Source organism: Oryzias melastigma, linkage group LG12 (assembly GCF_002922805.2).
Source record: "Oryzias melastigma strain HK-1 linkage group LG12, ASM292280v2, whole genome shotgun sequence".
Taxonomy (NCBI): Eukaryota; Metazoa; Chordata; class Actinopteri; order Beloniformes; family Adrianichthyidae; genus Oryzias; species Oryzias melastigma.
The window spans coordinates 14,478,843-14,497,865 of NC_050523.1; the positions used below are offsets into that span (position 1 = coordinate 14,478,843).

At 35.7% G+C, this 19,023-nt stretch overlaps 2 protein-coding genes and 1 long non-coding RNA gene across 4 annotated transcripts in view; 2 read left to right on the forward strand and 1 right to left on the reverse strand.

The window, feature by feature from the left end:
• The window catches only part of fybb (FYN binding protein b), a 13,771-nt gene extending 4,720 nt beyond the window's left edge, over positions 1-9,051 (forward strand). The window contains exons 2-19 of one of the 2 annotated variants that reach the window (XM_024299791.2): positions 228-1,191; positions 3,728-3,860; positions 3,956-4,017; positions 4,255-4,277; positions 4,564-4,613; positions 4,960-5,080; positions 5,160-5,319; positions 5,518-5,638; positions 5,714-5,733; positions 5,813-5,888; positions 6,036-6,122; positions 6,557-6,597; positions 7,338-7,416; positions 7,490-7,589; positions 7,670-7,832; positions 7,929-7,959; positions 8,047-8,081; positions 8,174-9,051. In XM_024299791.2, coding sequence (XP_024155559.1) covers positions 228-1,191; positions 3,728-3,860; positions 3,956-4,017; positions 4,255-4,277; positions 4,564-4,613; positions 4,960-5,080; positions 5,160-5,319; positions 5,518-5,638; positions 5,714-5,733; positions 5,813-5,888; positions 6,036-6,122; positions 6,557-6,597; positions 7,338-7,416; positions 7,490-7,589; positions 7,670-7,832; positions 7,929-7,959; positions 8,047-8,081; positions 8,174-8,196 — 2,289 coding nt within the window. In that variant the 3' untranslated portion in view covers positions 8,197-9,051. The remainder of the gene's footprint in view (positions 1-227; positions 1,192-3,727; positions 3,861-3,955; positions 4,018-4,254; positions 4,278-4,563; positions 4,614-4,959; positions 5,081-5,159; positions 5,320-5,517; positions 5,639-5,713; positions 5,734-5,812; positions 5,889-6,035; positions 6,123-6,556; positions 6,598-7,337; positions 7,417-7,489; positions 7,590-7,669; positions 7,833-7,928; positions 7,960-8,046; positions 8,082-8,173) is intronic. The other variant, XM_024299792.2, reaches the window with a different exon arrangement.
• Positions 9,052-9,570: 519 nt separating this feature from the next.
• On the forward strand, positions 9,571-12,044 carry LOC112136161. Its single transcript, XR_002917288.2, has 4 exons — positions 9,571-9,714; positions 10,317-10,371; positions 11,716-11,814; positions 11,954-12,044. It is a non-coding gene; the product is annotated as an uncharacterized LOC112136161 (long non-coding RNA).
• An 855-nt stretch (positions 12,045-12,899) lies between these two features.
• Positions 12,900-19,023, reverse strand: part of pde6b (phosphodiesterase 6B, cGMP-specific, rod, beta) — a 9,563-nt gene continuing 3,439 nt past the window's right edge. The window contains exons 9-24 of the mRNA XM_024257755.2: positions 18,581-18,647; positions 18,455-18,502; positions 18,225-18,374; positions 18,002-18,145; positions 17,737-17,802; positions 17,449-17,598; positions 17,247-17,354; positions 17,004-17,113; positions 16,009-16,096; positions 15,822-15,922; positions 15,630-15,737; positions 15,486-15,549; positions 15,333-15,407; positions 15,028-15,111; positions 14,744-14,897; positions 12,900-13,948 (exon numbers count right to left, since the gene is read on the reverse strand). Of these exons, the coding sequence (XP_024113523.1) occupies positions 13,896-13,948; positions 14,744-14,897; positions 15,028-15,111; positions 15,333-15,407; positions 15,486-15,549; positions 15,630-15,737; positions 15,822-15,922; positions 16,009-16,096; positions 17,004-17,113; positions 17,247-17,354; positions 17,449-17,598; positions 17,737-17,802; positions 18,002-18,145; positions 18,225-18,374; positions 18,455-18,502; positions 18,581-18,647 (1,570 nt within the window). The 3' untranslated portion in view covers positions 12,900-13,895. The remainder of the gene's footprint in view (positions 13,949-14,743; positions 14,898-15,027; positions 15,112-15,332; positions 15,408-15,485; positions 15,550-15,629; positions 15,738-15,821; positions 15,923-16,008; positions 16,097-17,003; positions 17,114-17,246; positions 17,355-17,448; positions 17,599-17,736; positions 17,803-18,001; positions 18,146-18,224; positions 18,375-18,454; positions 18,503-18,580; positions 18,648-19,023) is intronic.

Consider the following 19,023-nt stretch of genomic DNA (forward strand, 5'->3'; position numbering starts at 1 on the left):
AATGTGAAGATGTTTTCAGTGTAACATGTAGCAATGTTTCATGATCAAATACGAGCAACAAAGAGTAAAAATCAAAAATAATAAGAATAGGAATCTATTTTCTAAGAAAATTCAATATTGTAAAATATTTTACAGTTAAATGTTTACAAAAAATGTCTTTTGTTTTAACAATATAATGCTTTTTGTGTCTTTTCAACAACTACTTAGCCAAATGTTCTTTCTTTCAGGCTCAAAAGACTGATGTCAAGGCCATCATGGCTCGCTTTCAAGCGGGAGCGAGCTTTGACGAGACGTCCTCCACTTCAGCCGGAAACAGCAAACCGCCTCTGCAGTCCACCCCCTCCTCTGGTCCAGTCGGACTGAAGAAATCGCTTTTCGAGACCCCCTCAAACGCTGGTTCTACCAAACCTGCTTTTCTAAGAAACACCGCACACAGTACAAATGATTCTGATGCACAAGAGGCAAGCAGACCTAAAATCACCCCCAGCAGGTTTTCCAACTCCCAGGATGAGACCTCACCCACCACCAAGCCTTTAACTGGTTTCAAACACACGTTTGGGAAGCCACCCGATTCAAATTCTGCTGAAATAAAGAGTCCTACACAGAAGACCCCCTTCTCCAAGACTCCCGTCTCCTCCGTTCTCTCTGAACCCAAACCCCTCTTTCCAAAACCCTCTGTCGTAGCTAACTCAAAGCCTAGCTGGGTGAAAGACGACAGCGTTGAGAGTACACCAATGAACACAAACTCCACACCGCCCAAATTAGCCGGAGTGGCGCCAAAACCCATCAGCAGCATTGGAAAATTACGGCAGCAGCATGAGGAATCAACAGGTTCAAGCCCAGAAACTCCAAACAAACCCTCTCCAAGCATGACTCCAAAGCCCGTCTCCAACTTCAAGACCGCCCAGAGCCTCTTCAACAAGGAGAAGGACGGATCTGAGCAGACAGACACTGGGGCGGCTAGCAAATCCCTTCTTACCGGCTCCAACTCCAGTCTCCATCCAAGACCCCCCACAACAAAGAAGCCCGGCTTTAAGGGCTCATTAAACAGCTCCCAGGTTAATGGAGATGCCCCCAAAATCAACCCCCTCCCAAACTCTTTAGCTTTGGGCGCACCTCCTGCTAAACCAAACCGACCTCCCAAAGTCAACCTGGAGCCGTTTAGACAAGGTGCTAAGAGTTTTGAAGAAGGTAAGTGAGGCACTAGGAAACACAAACACCACCCTTTTTAAAACTGAGTAGAGATGTTGCTACATTTTTTTATTTTTTTTGAGGGTTAACACCCCTCGCTTAAAGATGTGTGATCACATGTTTCACAGCCCTATTTGGCTGAAGCTGCATCTGAAAGCAAACACTTGAGAGAATGCAGCCGCCCTGTTTTACATCCTAATGTCGAGACATTTATGGGTTTCCAGCAGAAATTTTTTTCCTTTATTACTACAGGCTAAATTCCAGCAGACCTTTCATTGACATTCAACTTAATAAACAATTGAAAGCACAATACTTGACCAGCTTCAGTACATTTTTATAATTAGGCTACAAAAAGACATGTTAGTAAATGAAATGACTTTTATTTTGAAAAGAGAAAAAAAGCGAACAAATGTGTAAACAGATTCCAATTACTTTCACCAGAAAAGACATTCAAAAACTGGCCAAAAGTGTTCAGTTTCCTTAAAAAAAGTAACATAAATGATTAAAATAATTAATAACATACGATTTTGTGTGTCCCAGACAGCTTTGCCCATGTTTTGCCCACCGACAAGACTTAATTCAGTCCATATTAACTCATATCCATAAATAAAATAAAATCTGCATTATTTTTGTAAGGATTACAGTACGTTTTTCCCCTTGTAATCTCAAAAAAGGCGTCGGAACAAACCCTAGTTCTGTTAGAGACATGATGCCTAGTCAGAGCTTTGAGGCATCTTATTTTGAAATTCCCTCATTTTACAGACAGTCTGCAGACAAGCAGAGGCTCAACATGCAGAAACATCAGCCCGCAAAGAAATTCACGCAAGAAGCTTTGCACGACATTTTTTAACTGAAATATGTAAATATCTATAATTTTTTTTTTTGAGGTTTCCCCTGTCTGTCTGTAGCTTTCTTCCTGGTTTTACGAATGAGAATGTTCTGAACAAAAAATGTACTCCATAAAGGCCTGGCAGCTGGAAACAAAGCGTTAAAGAGGATTCCTGAAGTCACCTGGGAGACATATGTGGTTCCAGATGCAGGAATACCTCATCTGCCGGTCCAAATGTTGCATTTTTTAAGGTCTAACTTTAACTATTACTTTTTTTAAAGCAGGTTAAAAAAGGACTTTGAGCTTCCTGACTCTCAATGAGGAACATGCTGCTCTAAACTTGCTGTTTCAAGGTTATTTCCTCTGATGCTGCACAGACTCAGACTGTGCAGTTGCATTTGAGAAGTGACAACAGTGTTTAGTGTTGTTCAGTCTAAGTTTAGTGGCAACCCCTAATCATAGTTTAGATCAAACAAGATTGCAGCATTTCATTTTAGCGTCTGTACTGTTAGTTTACAGTGTAGCTTCATCAGACACACAGCCAGTCAGGGAATCAGATAAAACACAGAAGTGACAGAGACACGCTTGCTTCCTCTATTTGCTCTGGTGAAGTTCCCTGTCCAGCTTTTTTAACCTCATGGGGAAGTGAGTTCCGGCAAACAGAAACCTTTTTAGATGACGAACCCCACATTTTTTAAATAAAAAAAGATTCATATTGCTGATGGCTGACATCAACAGAAAAAATGATTTAGTCAGCACTTTTAATGTTCTTGCAAACATTTTATTTTTTTAGTATTATTTTTTCACAGTTTGCTTTGTTGTTTTTTTCACTCCAGCTCACAGGAAATGCAGAAGTTTAGCAATGATGGCCAAATGCTTGAGACAGAGTCGCTGTGTTGCTGTTTATGATACCCTTGGGCATACAGAAGTACCTAAAAGGAAGTTAGTCACGACCAATGAAGCTCACCTGTGAAAGAAAAAACTTGATTTTCAATTTTCCAAACTTTGGTTCACTTGAGCAAGAACTTTTCTATATTTCTTCCTTCTCTCTTTGTTACAACATACTAATATGACCAAACTTCTCATTCTGCTCATGCAACTGGAACCATCTTCCTTTTAATAAACAGAATTGGGTGGACTGAAGCATATAAAAAAACAAAAACTAAATTCATTTTTAAAAGTTTCATTTTTGATAAACTGAAAGAATTGCGATAAACATTTTTGTGACATTACTCTGGCCTGTAATAACCATTACATACAAAATCGTCCTTTTATTAACATTTTTCTCAATAGCAATAAAAACAAACATTTACTTTCAATAAATTGAAATTTAATTATTAGGGAAATCCCTTTATGTGTGTGTAATTAAGATACATTTATTGATTTATTTTTTATGTGAGGTGACCTAATGCAGAAAGTGGATTGCTATTGAATTTAAAAGCAAATGAGCAGGTTGGTACTCAAAAGGACTTAGCAACAAATCTTCCTTTTCTACAAATATAGCTCCTCCCCTTTAATCTAATTTCTGCTGTGCTCTCGTCTTACATACAATGTTTTATGTTTGAGATAAAAGGTAATTTTGCAGAATATGAATTTGTCTTTATTCTCTATTCTTGAGAAAGACTGTATTATCCTCTAAAAACCTTCACATACATGAGTCAGTGGACCAAATGACAGTGACTTTATTTATTTTTCTTTTATTTTTAGTGTCTGATATTAAGAAGCTCCACATCCCAACTCCTGTGCCATCGCCACTCAGTAACCATAGCAAGCCTGAGGCTCCACCTCCGCCTGCATTGCCCACTCTGCCCAGTCTGCCCCCAAGACATCCCGGAAACATGTAACCCACACACAGCAGCACGCATATCAATAAGTTATGTTTGTACTGGTTTTATTTAAGCAAAACTATATGGAAAATAATTGTTTTTTGTGCAGGAACCCACCAGATGACACATATGACGATGTTGATTGTCCTCCGCCTCTGCCATCATCAGCAGGTTTAGTAATATTCATGATAAAATCTTCTGCAGCTAACATGACACTAAACAGTTAGGTGTTACCTCTGCACGATGATGACATATTTACATATGAGGAAGAAGGCCACCATGTTTCAGTTTTAGTCAGTTCTTGTAAATAAGTATATTCGCTGTTCCATTTTTTTAAACATGAATGTTCTGCATTCAGTAAATGTGGTTATTCTGTTTCAATTTCACCGTCTTGTTTTTGTTCCTCAGCCCACCCAAGTCAGTACAAAAAGGTAAGACATGCAGCAACACCTTTGTTAACAAGTACAAAAAGAAAAAAGTGTGAAAGTTTACACACATAAAACACAAAGTCAAGAATATTTGAGTTAAAAAATGATTATTATAGTTCTACAATAAAATAGGAATCATGCTAGAGGTTAAAAAACTCTCTGTGAAAAGTCTATAATAAAAACTCTGTGATGAATATTTGCATTGATCTATAACCTGTTTCTCGTGTAGGAAAAAAATAAAACAATTTCTTTGCAAATATTTTTATTTATATTCTTATTTTTGCATCAGGAGAGTGACGATGAGGATGGAGAAATGTATGAAGATCTGGATCAACGATGGTAAGAAAACCAGTTTATGTTAACTCCTCTTTGCATTCAAATCCAGTGCTGAGTTGGCCAACTGATACGCACTGCTTTCATTTATTACTTTGTGTTACACCCTGGTGGTTGGTTTACAACCCTACAACAACTGAATTCCTTCAATACCTTTTTTTTAAATAAATAAGATTGCATAATTAATTTGAGAAGTGGATTTGTATACTATTTTTACCTCATTACTAGTTCACCTATAAACAAATTTGCAAATTTTTATGCATAATTTTGAAAAAAATAAAAACAAAACAAACAAATAGAAAGCTCACCAATGTAAATATGTTGCTGGAACTAACATGTTTTAATCCTATAGGGATGAAAACAGTCAAGACAAGAAGAAGGATGACAAGGAAGAAAAAAAGAAATTGGAGGCGGAGAGGAAGGAGCAGAAGGAGCGCCAGAAGAAGGAACAAGATGCCAGGAAGAAGTTCAAGGTTTGCAAAAATAATGTAAAAAAATAACAGAAAGGGTTTGACTTTCTTGTGTTTTGATGTTGTGTACTGTGCGTGTCAGCTTACGGGACCAATAGAGGTCATCCATGAAGGAAACGCCCTGGAGAACTGCAAAGGCAGTAAGACCGACCTGGCCCTAAAGAAGGACCAGCACCTGGACATTATTCGTGTAATGGGAAATCCCGAGGGAAAATGGTTGGGACGGACATTGGATGGGTCAAGTATGTGATAAAAACATTTTTTTTATCTCTTTGCTCATATTTCTTTTGAGTTAGCTGGGATATTTTGAGGTTTTGGTTTTTAAAATGAAACATTGGGATATTGATTCTTCCCTACACCCCTACTTTACACAGCAGCAGCAGCAGTCAGTGAGAGGAAGTTTATAGTAGAAACATGCTGAGTTTTCTTATCTCTTCCAGTTGGTTATGTAAAGACCACCTCAGTTAAAATAGACTTTGACGTACTGAAGAACATACAGGCTCCATCAGGGTTTGACCCGGAAGTCTATGATGACATTGATGTGGTTTCATCCGACACTGGGTAATCCAACACACAAATTTATTAATTATTGTCAAATTTTACTCCTTTTTATTCATCATTTTTATCCCTGTGCAGGGGGAACAAAAAAGCAGGAGGTAAAAGTCATTTTTCATCAGCTTTTAAAGTCATAATTTGTGAAAATATTGAATGTTCACTTACCTTTTTTGTTGTTAGTTGTCCTACCTCCACTACCAGGAGGAGAAGGAGGAGAAATATATGATGATGTGGGCGATCCAAACCTTGATATTAGGTAAGAACTGTGAGGATTTTTTTTAACAGGGTTACAAGCTTTAGACTACATTCACTTTAACTGTTGAGTCTTCATACTAGGAAAATAGACCCCAAGGAGTCAACCTTAATCCAAATAAGAAATGCTCATGCTCGGTTGGCTTTCCAGTTCAATTGATCCCAAGGCTGCTGCCCTGAAGCTCCAAGGTTTTCTGCGGATGTTTGACCGAAACAGACGATTTTCCAGCACGAAAGTGTAAAAACAAAACCTCTGTTGTAAGACTGACAGCAGATCCTCTGTTTTTCTTTTAATAACCACCTAATCATCTGGCCCTTAATCATATTTTGAAGGCTCACATAAAAGAATAAAAATAAAATTCACTGAATGATCTATCCACCTCTTTGTCTAAACCACACAAAACAATCAAAAATGTCTGCACCCTGAAATAGTAAAAACTAACTCTATGAGTCACTGTTTGAATGTATGATTTTACTAATCTTCACAGGATCATACTTGTATACGAAGGAATTAACTGCTGTCTAACAAATAAATAAATAAATAAAAAAACATGATCAGATTTATAAAATTGGATTATAACTTGGCTCCTTTTAAATCAAAGATTTTCTGATCATATTGTTTCATTGTTGTAATAAACGTAGTTCTAATTTTCTTTCCTTCTGTCATGCCAGAGTGCCTCCACCCAGCCAGTTTTTGACAGATGGGAATTCAGGTAACTGTCATATTGATGATGCTGTAGTTTGCTTTAAACATTAAAATCCTACATATATGTATATAAACATCCCACATGTTGCAAAAAAAGTATATCTTAATAAAATGTGGTACATAATCCATTTGAAAAGCACAAAAAAAAGCTGAGAATTTAAGACAGAAGAAGAGTGAAACTACAGCTCCATAAATGGTCAATTTGATCATAAACCTTTGTCAGAAAAGCAGGATTAAGCTGTACTCATCATTCACTCATATTCACATAAATTTTATAAATGTGTAAAAAAAACGAGATTTTTACCATACAAAACTGACCTTTTTTATGGTAAATTTTGTATACTTGTATAGCACTATTCTACCTTTCTCAAAGGTCCAAGGCACTTTACAGTCAGAGTCCCATTCACACAATGATGAACACTGGTGGCATCCTACAACCACTAGAAGCAATGTGGGGTTCACTGTCTTGCCCAAGGACACTTCAACACATGGGTGGACAAGGCAGGAAGTGAAGCTGCAATTTTGTGATCAGAGGTCGACCGTCCTACCTCTAACCTACATCTGTGAGTGTGTGAATGGGACTGTTGCTGCACAGTGCTTTAGGCCTTCAAGGAAGGTAGTACATATAAGCATACTCCATTTTCCATAAATGTCTGCTAATCTTTTGTGTAGAATTTGACTTCAAATGTAGCAAAAATGGATAAAAGTCATGTTGGAAACTAATGGTTGATACCCCATGTAACACAGAAAAACCAGGAGCAATTGATGAAGAGATATACGATGACGTGGACTCTCAAAATCCACCTGTACCGCCTCCCATTATGAGGTAAATGCATTCTTAGTTACCAATTTGTTTGTTTTAATTTAAGTAAATCTGAATATTCCTGTTTTGTGTCTAGCCTTCCAGGTATGAAAGGAAGAGGCAAAGTTGAAGACGTGGATCCAAAGAAACAGAAAAAATTTGAGAAAGAGGAGAAGGAGTTCAGGAAAAAGTTCAAAGTTTGTTGCTTACACCTTGTAACTGCTTATTCTTTTTTAAATCAATCTGGTGTGAAAATGCTGTCTTTGTTGTTTCTCAGTATGAGGGCGAGATAAACGTGCTGTACCAGGTGAGTGTCGCGGCCACCCTTACAAACAAGAAGTGGGGCGGGAAAGAGTTGTCGCTGAAGCCCGGGGAGAAACTGGACGTCATCGTCAAAGCAGTGGATGACAAAATGATCTGTCGGAATGAAGATGGGAAATGTGAGCTCCTATGAAAGCTACTTTGGAAATATGCCAACATAAAGTAAATATTTGTGCTTTTTGATTAATTTAAACTCTTAAATCTGTATTTTACAGTTGGTTACGTTTCAACCACTCACATTATGGAGTAAGTAGCACAATCACATCAATTGAAAGTAAAACACACATCAGTATTCCATTTATTTATAACTAATCTGTTTTCCTTTTTTAACAGTGACGGAGAAATATATGATGATATTGGAGGAGAGGGTATGTTTATTTAACCCCTTAAACAGATGCAAATTCTGGTCATTTAATCATGTTTTAATTCTGAAATACGTATTTGTTGCATTTTTTTTCAGACTGCATCTATGACAACGACTGAGAGGCATTCTGCTGCAGCACATTTTTTTCAAAACGCTTCAGTCATGTGTTATTTATTGTAATTAATATGCGTACACTAGGAGTTACTGTATATCAGCCTGTTAGTCACAGTCAATCAGTTACTGTTTTAAAAACTGGATCAACCTGAGATTGTAGACAGGCTAACAAAAGTCACTGGAACATTAGATTTAAGGTTTGTTTACATAAAGAAAAGAACTAAATTTCCTACATGCAGCATCTCGACAAAGATGCTGCATGTACAAATACAGTATTTGAGTATTTCTTTCTTTTCTTTATCTTTAAAGTTTGTTACAATTGTAATGATTCAACCCACCAACATTTTTTTCCTATGTTCGAGTTTGTTAAATTGTCTAAATAACAGCATACGAAAGAATGGGTCATTCAAAGGCTAATTTTCTTTCCATATTTAGCAGGAAGAAGATTTAAAAGAGGCTTTTGCTTTTGCATTATGGAACATTTATTAAATATCTGTCACTGTCTGTATTTGTGAATCCTTGTCAAGCTTAAAAACATGCAAGACACAACCTGAGACAAAAGAAAATAGGAAAGATTAAAAAGCAGAGAATTTCTCCAGAAAGGGTCCACACATTTGCAAAATACTCTTCATATCGTCACTTTTTAAGCAAAATTTATGTATATTTTAGAAAATATTTAAAAACTAAAGCTATCACAGAAAAAAGGAAGAACTCACGTCAGATTTGATGGAACTTTTTTTTTAATTGTGAAGTTTTGAGATTGTAAGGAAGTGCTTTTATGAAAATATTACATTTTTTATTTGTTTTTTGTAATATTGCTAAATGTATATGACTGCCATTAAAAAGTTTTTATTCATTTTTCATGTGATTTTTTTTCTCATTTTTTGGTAGTATACTTGGTGATAGATAAAGCAAATTACTGTAAAAGAAAATTCTTATCAACTAGGCTCACACAAACAGAATTTATAACAAGGATGGATAAAATACAGCTCCAGGGCCATAATATCTGGAATAAATTATATTGATTTATCCCTAATAATGTTTTATTTTCTCTGTAAAAAATGAGTTACAATTGGGTTTCAATGGATTTACAAATAGCATTAATATATACATGGTATGTTTTATAATTATTTGAGAATACATTAGCAGCTTGTTTGATACTCAAGGAAACACATGATCAAAGAGCATAGGAAAATGTGTTATCTCTGAAGTCCGATATATATTACCAACATTTGTCAAACAGCTGCATAATTCCATTGGAAAGCAGATAAATCATTGTTGTTAATTGCAGCTTTTCTTTTAATTATTTATTTTTTCTCATTATTTTGTGAAAATTGTCAAACATTTGAAATATGAGAAGGCTTACCGCAATTAACTAATATTTATAGTTCTGGCTGAGATTAACAATGTAGAAGAAAAAAAACCTCACATGTTTTAAGTACTTCCGGTCCAACCGGAAGTCTTGATCCGGCAAGCAAACTTCCATCATGGCTCCCCCAGTAGCAGTGTCACCGCTTATTAAGGTAAGAAAATGTGTTGTTGTTGTAATTAGAAATGATATAGATAAGGAATTGAAAGGCAAAGTAGTTTAAATTAACGCGATTCTTTCTGCGCATGTGCAGAATTCCTGAATGTTGTGTTACACAGCAATTATCCTATTAGCAAGCTAGTGGATGCTCGCTAGCAGTGACATTGAGGCAGATTAGACGTTTTTCCCATTACAGACAAGCAATAAAATATAAAATAGATGCGTCATTATGTTTTTGCTTTGTTTCTGGGCGTAATTTCTGCTAATAACTTAATGTTAATTTACAATATTCAGATCTTCGAAGGGCCAACTCAGGCAACAATCTATTAAAGGTCAGGACAAACTGGACATTGCCTCTTCTTTCTATGTGACTTTTTTGATTCTTTGTCGACTCAACTCGGTTACCATTTGAACAAGAAAAAGAAGATACGATTTAATCTAGTAATATACCACCTTTTATTATTTTGAGAATAATTTCGGGTAAAAAAAAAACTTTTTACTTCCTGGTCAGTTTTTGTTGCAGGTTTAAAATGGAACGTAGTCTCGTCAGTAACGTAATTTTTCTCATTAATGCGTTCATTTTTGTTTCATTTCTAGACGGCCAGATGGTCCGCTCTACTGCTTGGTGTCTTCTATGGAAAACAGAGATTTGGTAAGTGCTAAGTGCGCATGCGTCTGGGAGTGTCTGTCAGTGATCAAAGTCGAACTACAGAAGTATTTAAAACACACAACTAAGAAGAGAAAAGAAAAAAACACGATTTTTGTCTACAGTCAGTAGAAATGATGATGTGTAAAGTTACACATCTATTTCTCCAAAGCGTTAATAAGTTTAATTTTGTCACCCATCTTTTCACACAAAAATGGGAAATTATTATGACACATCTGAACAAAAGTCATTTTAATTAAAATAATAATAATAATTTACATTACCCATTAACCTTTATGCAGTAAATTTAGAACTTAGAGGAATAATTTATATTCTAATAGCAGTTGGGTGTTTGATGGAAATTCAGCAGACAATGGTTATTTCTGAAGTTAATAGACTATCTTTCTACTATTTTCTAATACTACTCTGATGCTGGTTTAGAAGCTGCAAACAAACAAAACAACAATCACTGGCTGTCAAAAAGAAATAAAGGTTGCACTAATTCATCTATAAAATGTTAACTTATAACCATTCCATTGTAAGGATCATTCACTGAGAAGCAAAATCTCAAAGTTAAAAAAAAAAAAAGCTGAGGCTGAAATTTGAAAAAGTCCCTACACCTCTGGTCTGGTCATAAACAATGAGTAAATATCCAGTTATCTTTTCTAACTAACATCTGTATTAGACTGCCTTAGATCTTTACATCACCAGTTTTTTAGTCAAATTTGACGTAATAACTAAATATTCAGACTTTTTTTGTTGATTTAAGCTCATGATCAATGAGTTTTTGACACTTCAGCAGCTTCTTTCAGCAGAGCAAAAGTAGTAACAGGTTAGTAAATGTTCTACCATACAATGTCCAGCTCTGCGAGTGGAAACAGATTTAGTCCCTGTTTTTCTTAAAAGTCTTAAGTTTTAAAGAACATCATTTCTGCAATTGAAATACTTGAGAAATATAAAATACTCCTTTATTAAAGAGTTGCTGCCATTGCTTACATGAACACTCTGCAGACATCTGTATTATGAAATGTCTGTAGTCTATATTATCTCCTATTGGAAAATATTACAAGTCCTATAAATGTTATATATAGGTCATTTCTAACAGTTATGACTTCAGTGTATAGCTTGTCTGATGATGTAATCTTGCTTGAATTTAGTTGCTAATTAAAATATATGTTTAGTTGATGTTAAAAAATTGCATTTCTGCAAACATTAAATGTCTAAAATGTTTACAAACAAGTTGAGTGTATTAAAAATGTGTTTTATTCAGAATATATATTAATAATAATAATACACTTGTCAGTATATATTGGTTAAAAAGTTTGATCTAGGTGTGTTCTTCTTGTTTAGAGTACCTGAAGCCGATTGCTGAAGAGGAGCGAAAGGTAGAGGAAGCCGAGAAGAAGGCTAGAGAGGAGCAGGAACGCATCTATAAACAGTTGTCAGAAGGTAACACAGGAACACACACACATTTACACAATTTCTCTGTTTCTTTATTAGTTTTTCTTTACTAAAACCATATTTTCTGACAAAACAATGTGGTTGTAACACATTTTTTTTTTGTCCTCTGCTTTTTTTTTTTTTACAGCAAATTCTGAAACCATCCTGAAATGAAGCATATCTGAACCTGTGCAGAGATGTTCTAAGATAAATAAAAAAGCCATTATTTTTCATTTAAATAGTTGTCTCTTTATTTGGTACCACACACATTTTACACTGAAACCTCACAGTACACTGTAGCTGTGTGTGTGTTTTTACACCTGTCCTTCAGTTGGAGATGAGCCTGGAGAACAGCATTGTTGTAATCCCAGCCTAGTTTAGAAGTAATCCCAGGATTAGGGTCAGGGACCAGTAGTAGAAAGTGCAGTGTAGACAGAAGTTATCCTTCTATACCCATGTGTGTTGTATAATATTTTACCCTTCATAATGGACCCCACTTTAAAGACTAGAAAACATTAAAATATCTGGTTCTCATTAGAGGTTTCTTAGGTATTCAAGTGTGTAAAACCATAATCAAAGGCATCACAGGAATGAACTCAGAGAGAAACCTTATAAAAATAACACTTGCTTTATTTGAATCAGTGTGTACATGTAAGCTTCAAGCACTGAAGTCTATTCAAACACGATCGTGTCCACAGTGCGTTCATGCCAAATATTACACTCGTTTCTCCTCATTATTTCCATTAGTGGTATATTTTTTCAATCTGTACACTAAGGCAAGCACAATAAACCATAAGAACAGTGCAGTGTTTGCAGATACCACTACATGAGAAATAAGCATCTCTAGTCCAACTTGAAAAATGTTTGATATTTACAGGAAGTGAGGAAGTATGTACAAAGTTCTCCTCTTTGCTGTCTCAAACAGCTCAACACCTCAGGGTTTGTTTGTTTTCCTTTCTGTGGTTTGAGCAGAAGCACAGTCTTGGGTTCAAGTCTCTGACTCGATCCTTTGAATATAGAGCTTGGCTGTTCTTTAAAAGCATCCTCTCACGTTTAAATTGTTTTTCTTTAAATTGTCAATTTTTCCAGCAGGGTTTTTTTTTTTTTTTTTTTTTTTAAAGCCGACCCCTGGGATCAAAATCATTTCATTTTTCGTGAACTTGCACTCAGAAAACGGACGTTCTTGTCCGTCCTTCAGTTCAAAAACCATCGATAAACTTTGTTATAAGCTGAATCAGGAAGTGCCTGATTTCCTGGATCTTATACCTGCAGACATTTCAGAGGACATTCTTTGTGTCCGCCTCTTTCTCTGACAAACAGTATAAACACAGAATAAAGGCGTCACCAGTTTGCATCTACAGACTTTCTGGTAATAAAAATCTAAGACATGTATAAACAATCAAATAAGACGTCACAGGTATGTTCATGAGCTAACCGCTTTACTGTCAAGGTAAACAAACTCAACGGAAAATGGTGAGTTAGTGGAACAAGTAAACATTTGCCAGAGAAAAGTCATCTTATGTAATATAGACTATAGGTTGTTTTTTTTTCTTTGAGTTCTAATATAATTTTCCCATTAATGCAATGTTTATGGAGAAGCAGATCTCCACACACATTTCATAAAGACAAAAATAAAATAACTAAGCAGTCACTCCTGGTACAAACTGTACAAGAGGTTCTTTGGCTACGTTCAATATTTACACTTTTGTCCTATAGGTGGAGTTTAATTATAAGCTTTACAAAAGAAAATAAAACAGGGGAATTCAATGTAAAAGATTTGCTTCCAAAAGAAAAATAAATCGATATATTCTAAAATTCATTTGCTCTCATGTAAGCTTTGATCCAGATGTGTCTCTATTGTGATCCCGTAGTTTTCTCACCTTCTTTTGTCGTTCTTCAATGATGTCAAACCAGCTTTCTTTTTTTTTTTTTTTTTAAACAAAACTGAAATACTCAGGTTTTTCTTTTCGGACACGACACGGTCCCTTGTATCTCTGGGCTTTTGTTGGTTGAGGTTGTCCGGGCAATTTTTTAGATTGGTTTGTCCTGAGGGTTTATTTACAGTCCCATAGTATTTCTTTAGGCTTTATTTAGCACACAGAGCACGTCTTGGAACCTCCACCGCTGGAATTGTTTTGAGCAGCTGTTGGACAAATCAAGCATTAAAAAGATAAGTAAATAAAAAAAATCAAAGTCAAAAATTGGGAAATTCAAACATCAATTTAAAAAGTGTATTTGTTTCTTACTTAATGCAGTTTGTTTTCTAAAAATATGCTTCTAGAATGGCCTTTGATCAAAAATGTAACTTTTTTCCTTGTACGATTAGAAATGTTGGAACAGTTTTAGGCTTTGAAACAGGGGCGGAGCTAGAACATTTTACATACATGGGGGGCAGGAGGGGAACCGATAACTTTGAAAGGGTGGCAAATGAAAACAGCAGAGTAGAAGACCATTATCAATGAATGGATCAAAAATATGTACTTCGAATAATGCTATAAATGTTACTGTTATTAGTATTAAAACCCCTCTAGCTCATCCACTGCTTTAGTTGCATAATTCCAAAACATCTATGTTGGTTAGGATTTATCTATTCCATAACTAGTCTCAATATTTGTTTTGGCTCATTATGCTCTTATAACACTGAAAATTGAAGTTATTATTTTATTTTTTTATTTTTAGAGGTTTTATATTCTTCTAAAACCTAGTTTTTTGTCAACTTGTAATGTTGTTTTTACATAATTTATCATTTTTTTTTGTTTTATGGAAAATTATCTGCAGATTCTAGACAAGTATTATTGTGCAGCTGAAGATTAATTGGAAAAAAAAATGAAAAAAGTCTCTACCAGATTAAAAAAAACACTATTTCTATAAAGCTCTTAACAAAAAATTATATTTAAAAAAAAAAGAAAAACAAAAGCAACATTAAATTGTGTCTAACCTTTGGCTGCCTTTGCTGCCTCCTTTGCAGCCTTCTCCTCTTCTATAGCTTTGAGTGTCGCCTCGTACTCTTCTTTTTTGGCGTTCCACTCCTTCCTGTTGTTGATAATGCCGTCCAGCATTGGCTGAATTTGTGGGTGAAAGCGAGAAAACTCCTGCAGGAAGAAGAATTTCCGAAAGCTAGAATTAGTGCACCGATGATGATGATGCAGAAAATTGAAAAGTAGAGATTTTTACACCAAAAGCTGCCCAAACAATAAGAAGACAATGAGTTATAATAATTACCTTGTAGACGAAAGTACAGACAAAGTCGATGAAACCGCATTGGAGTTTTGGAAGCTCGGCTGCTTTGTTTCTGTCCATCATGGGCTGGTGGGAAAAAACAAAACATCCTTCAATTTAGCAAAATGAGGCTGTCTTCCTGATAGGGGGATCCACTAAACCAAACTGGCACTTTTTCTGAAGGTTTATTGTCAATGTTTTTTTAATTATGGGAAAATTCCCTCATTTCTGTCAATAATAAATCTCCTGGAGTTGACATGAGAAATTTGTCTGCAAACATGATCCTGGAATAGAGGCCTCCGACTCACAATGGGTTGTTGTTCCAGCACCGTCCTCTCCAAGTCACCCTGCTCCCAAAACTCTGCCGCCACAGATAAAGCAACCTGACAGACACGAACAGAGTAAGAGGAACCAAGACGGGAAATCTTTGCTCATCTCTCTCTTTTTTTTGAGCTACTCACCTTGCTTTGTACTTCCCAGGGCTTTGTGATGGCTGACAAGTCACATGCAGTCATCATCATTGCCCTGAAATGACAGATTTCCAGTTTTAGGGAATTGTTTCAGGATTTCCAGGAAAGCAGACAGAGTCCCCAGTCTGTTCTCACATGACAATCTCTTTTCGTGTTGTTTCCAGAGACATGAAGTCCACCCACTTCTTCTCTTCCTCGTATGTTTTGGAAAGGTCCACAATCTTTTGGAACATCGTTCTCTTCCTGGAATGATGCATTGATAAACCTTTGATTGCATTTGTACAAAAATATAATTAGAGAAAAGAACAAACTAGAGACTGCACCAACTTGAAGTAAAGAGCCAGGTCGGTGGCGATGATAGCAATGTCTGTGAGGTGAATCACATGATCTACCTGTCGTCTGTTCAGGTTTTGGTAGATATTTAAAGACTGCAGATGAGATGAAGCATTGTTATATTATTATTTGAGTGCTACTGTGTGTTTGCATATATGTATACATATTGCTATTTCTTCACCTCGTCCGATAGAAGGAACTTTCCAAACTCGAGGTGGTGTCGCTCTAGGATGGAGGAGCCATGCAGCTTGGCCAGAGGGTTGCCAGATCTGCAAGTCAACATCAGATCTTCATATCAGTTGGCGTGAACATAAAGAAAGCTTTACCACTTAGCCAATTATTACTGTCATTTCAAGTTTTAATCCTTCAAGTCATTTTATTACCAACATTTAATACAAAATTAAATTTAAAATATGTGATACTTAAAGGTTTGTCCTTGGGATCCTAAACACGTTTCGTTATTATTCCTGTATTTTCATCAGTTTGTATTATCATATTACTGTTTTGTAGCCAAGAAACTTAAATATCAAGCCGTAAATAACTTGGACAACTGAACAGCTATTACACATTATTATTAGAATTTAATATTATTATCATTTGTTTAAAGTAGGAGGATTCAGATTCAGACTTTAAGGCTTTTGCTTTGACAAAGCTGATAAAAAAACACATAAAGTACTTGCTTTCTCTAATATTCCTGAATTTTAATGAAAGTGAGGTTATAATTTTTTTTTGTTAAAAAGGTTATTGTATTAAGGCAAAATATACTCAAATAGGTATAGTATTTTTCTCTTTTGATCAGTTTTCTGTGAGACGTACTGGAGGAATTTACCAAAATAAAACAATCCTTACTTTTAAATAAAGAAGATATTTTGCAAAAAAGACAGAAAATGTGTCAAAAATACTGTTTGCTATGAAAATAATACAAATTCGGCCAAACTTTGTTTTCTGTATCGTATAGTGTATTATGACAGTTTTTTTTTTTTTTTTTATACATAAAGAATACATTTTGTTATTTTGGGCAAAAATAGATTTTTATAAATATTTTTTTCTGTTTCTTTAAAAAAAAAAACAAATAATCTAATTTAAAAGTGCCTTAATTAAGAGGGTTTTTCCAACATGCCATTTAATCATGCAAATGATCTTGAGTGGAGATGAAGGAGATCCCATCACACTTACTTGACCTGATATAGGTTGTTTGTCCCTCTGTGGTCAATATCATGCAGGAATCCTGCAGTTATCATGGCCATCACCTCCAGGTCAGTGTAGTATCGCTTCAGGGCCCCCGTCTGAGCACAAAGGAAAAACTTGGCAGAACTTAAGAAGCTCAGAAATGTTAATATTATCACCCTCTTTTTGATTTTTTTTCTCAAAAAACGTGCACATTTTTATGAAAATGTTTATTTTTTTAGTTGTGACTACCGTCAGTAGAGTAAACATGGTCTGTCCCACGTTGAAGCCGTGCCGCCAGTTGTGGTAGGTGATTTTTCTGTATCCCTTACTGACTGAGTACATGAAGCGAACCAGCACCTGAAAACACAGCAAACCACCATTTTCTCACTCTAATTGTGTGCAGAGTGAACAATGAAAGTTCAGATTGTGTACGGATCTGAGTCCACGTCACCTCTTGAGGGATCTGGAACTTTTTGACCACCCCCACTTCATAGTACATCTGGATCCCACACTTCACCAGATCCAGTTCTGTGCAGTTAAAATCCGAAAACCGAAACTCATAGATTTCAAACTTCTTGATCAGAGGAGGAAGATCTTTTTTCTAAACAGAAAAATGGAAAAAGGAAACAGTAAATTTGTGGTACTATCTTGTTGTGAAATTTTAGGTTGAATTTTCTTGACCCTCTGAGTACAAATGACTAGTGAGTAGTCAAAGTACTTTGAGTAATTTGAGTACTACCAGAATATCTAGGAGCTCATCTTCTTCACACTCGGCAGGTTCACAGTTGTAGCGCTCTCTGGTGTTCTGAAAGAGGTTAGAAAACCATAAAGACATTCAAAATAGAAGCAAATATGGTTCAAATAATATTTTTACAGAAGAATGTTTAGTGAACTACTTTATAATGTTCATAAATGGAGATTAATTTATCTACATGTGGATTCCTTTGAAAAGTGAACGTAAGTTCTTTATATTATAATCTCTTTCCATGTTTAAAGAAACTGACCAGAACATTCTGGATCTCATCATCACGACATTTGACGTGGTAGAGCACCATGTCCTGAGCGATGTCTTTCCGGTTCTCCAGTTTGTTCATCTTGTCGTAAGTGTCTGTGTTCAGAGCTGACCAGCCCAGGAACTGAGTCAAAGCCTGGGAAATGGAGACATTCATATGCAGCACTTCTATGTAAATCATCTGGACATAATCATTCTGAGCGGTTTGGTTTTACCTCCATAAGCTGCTCGTCGTGATCGTCGAAAGGCTTTCCATCTTTTCTGTTGTAAAACGTTGCCACGCCAACAATCTCTTCTTTCTTATTGACAATCGGAAGTGAGAGAACGTTCTTTATGGTCCAGCCACTGTCGTCCAGCGCCTCAGTCTGCAACAGCGAGGGAGCAAAAGTTATTTTAAAAAGTCTCTACAACATCACTTGGACAATCTAGAAAGTAGAGTTCTCACCTGAAAATTGAAAGTCTCATCAGCTCCTGCGTTCATGATGTTACAGATCTGAGAAAGAATGAAAATAAATCATGGTCAGCTTTTGTTCTGAATTCAATAAACAGCTTATTTTTGAATGAAACTCACAAAACCACTCTCGGCCACGTAGGTGGGAAGGCCACTTTGCAAGGCCCAGTGTTCTGCAGTTGGATTACTATAGGAGAGATGAGCCAGTTAGTTCATCAGAACCATCCCAGAACTACAAGGAATTCACTAACTAAATCTTTCATAAAAACAATTGCAAACAGGTAACTTCATTGAAATTATGTGTCCTTAGGATTTATTCTATTTACTGTTCAGACCCTTTGGAAATTATTACAACTCCTAAATCAACGTGGCAGCAAAAACTGTATCTTAAGACAGTGAAAAGACTCTTGTTTCAAGAAAATCATTTTGTCTTCTGTCTTGTAATAAAAAAATCTCATCAACCAAGTTTTTCAATAGCAAAATAGTTTGAGAAAACATGTTTCAGAGACTATTTTTCTTAAAATAATTATTCTTGCTAAGACCTTTTTTTTTACCCCATAGGC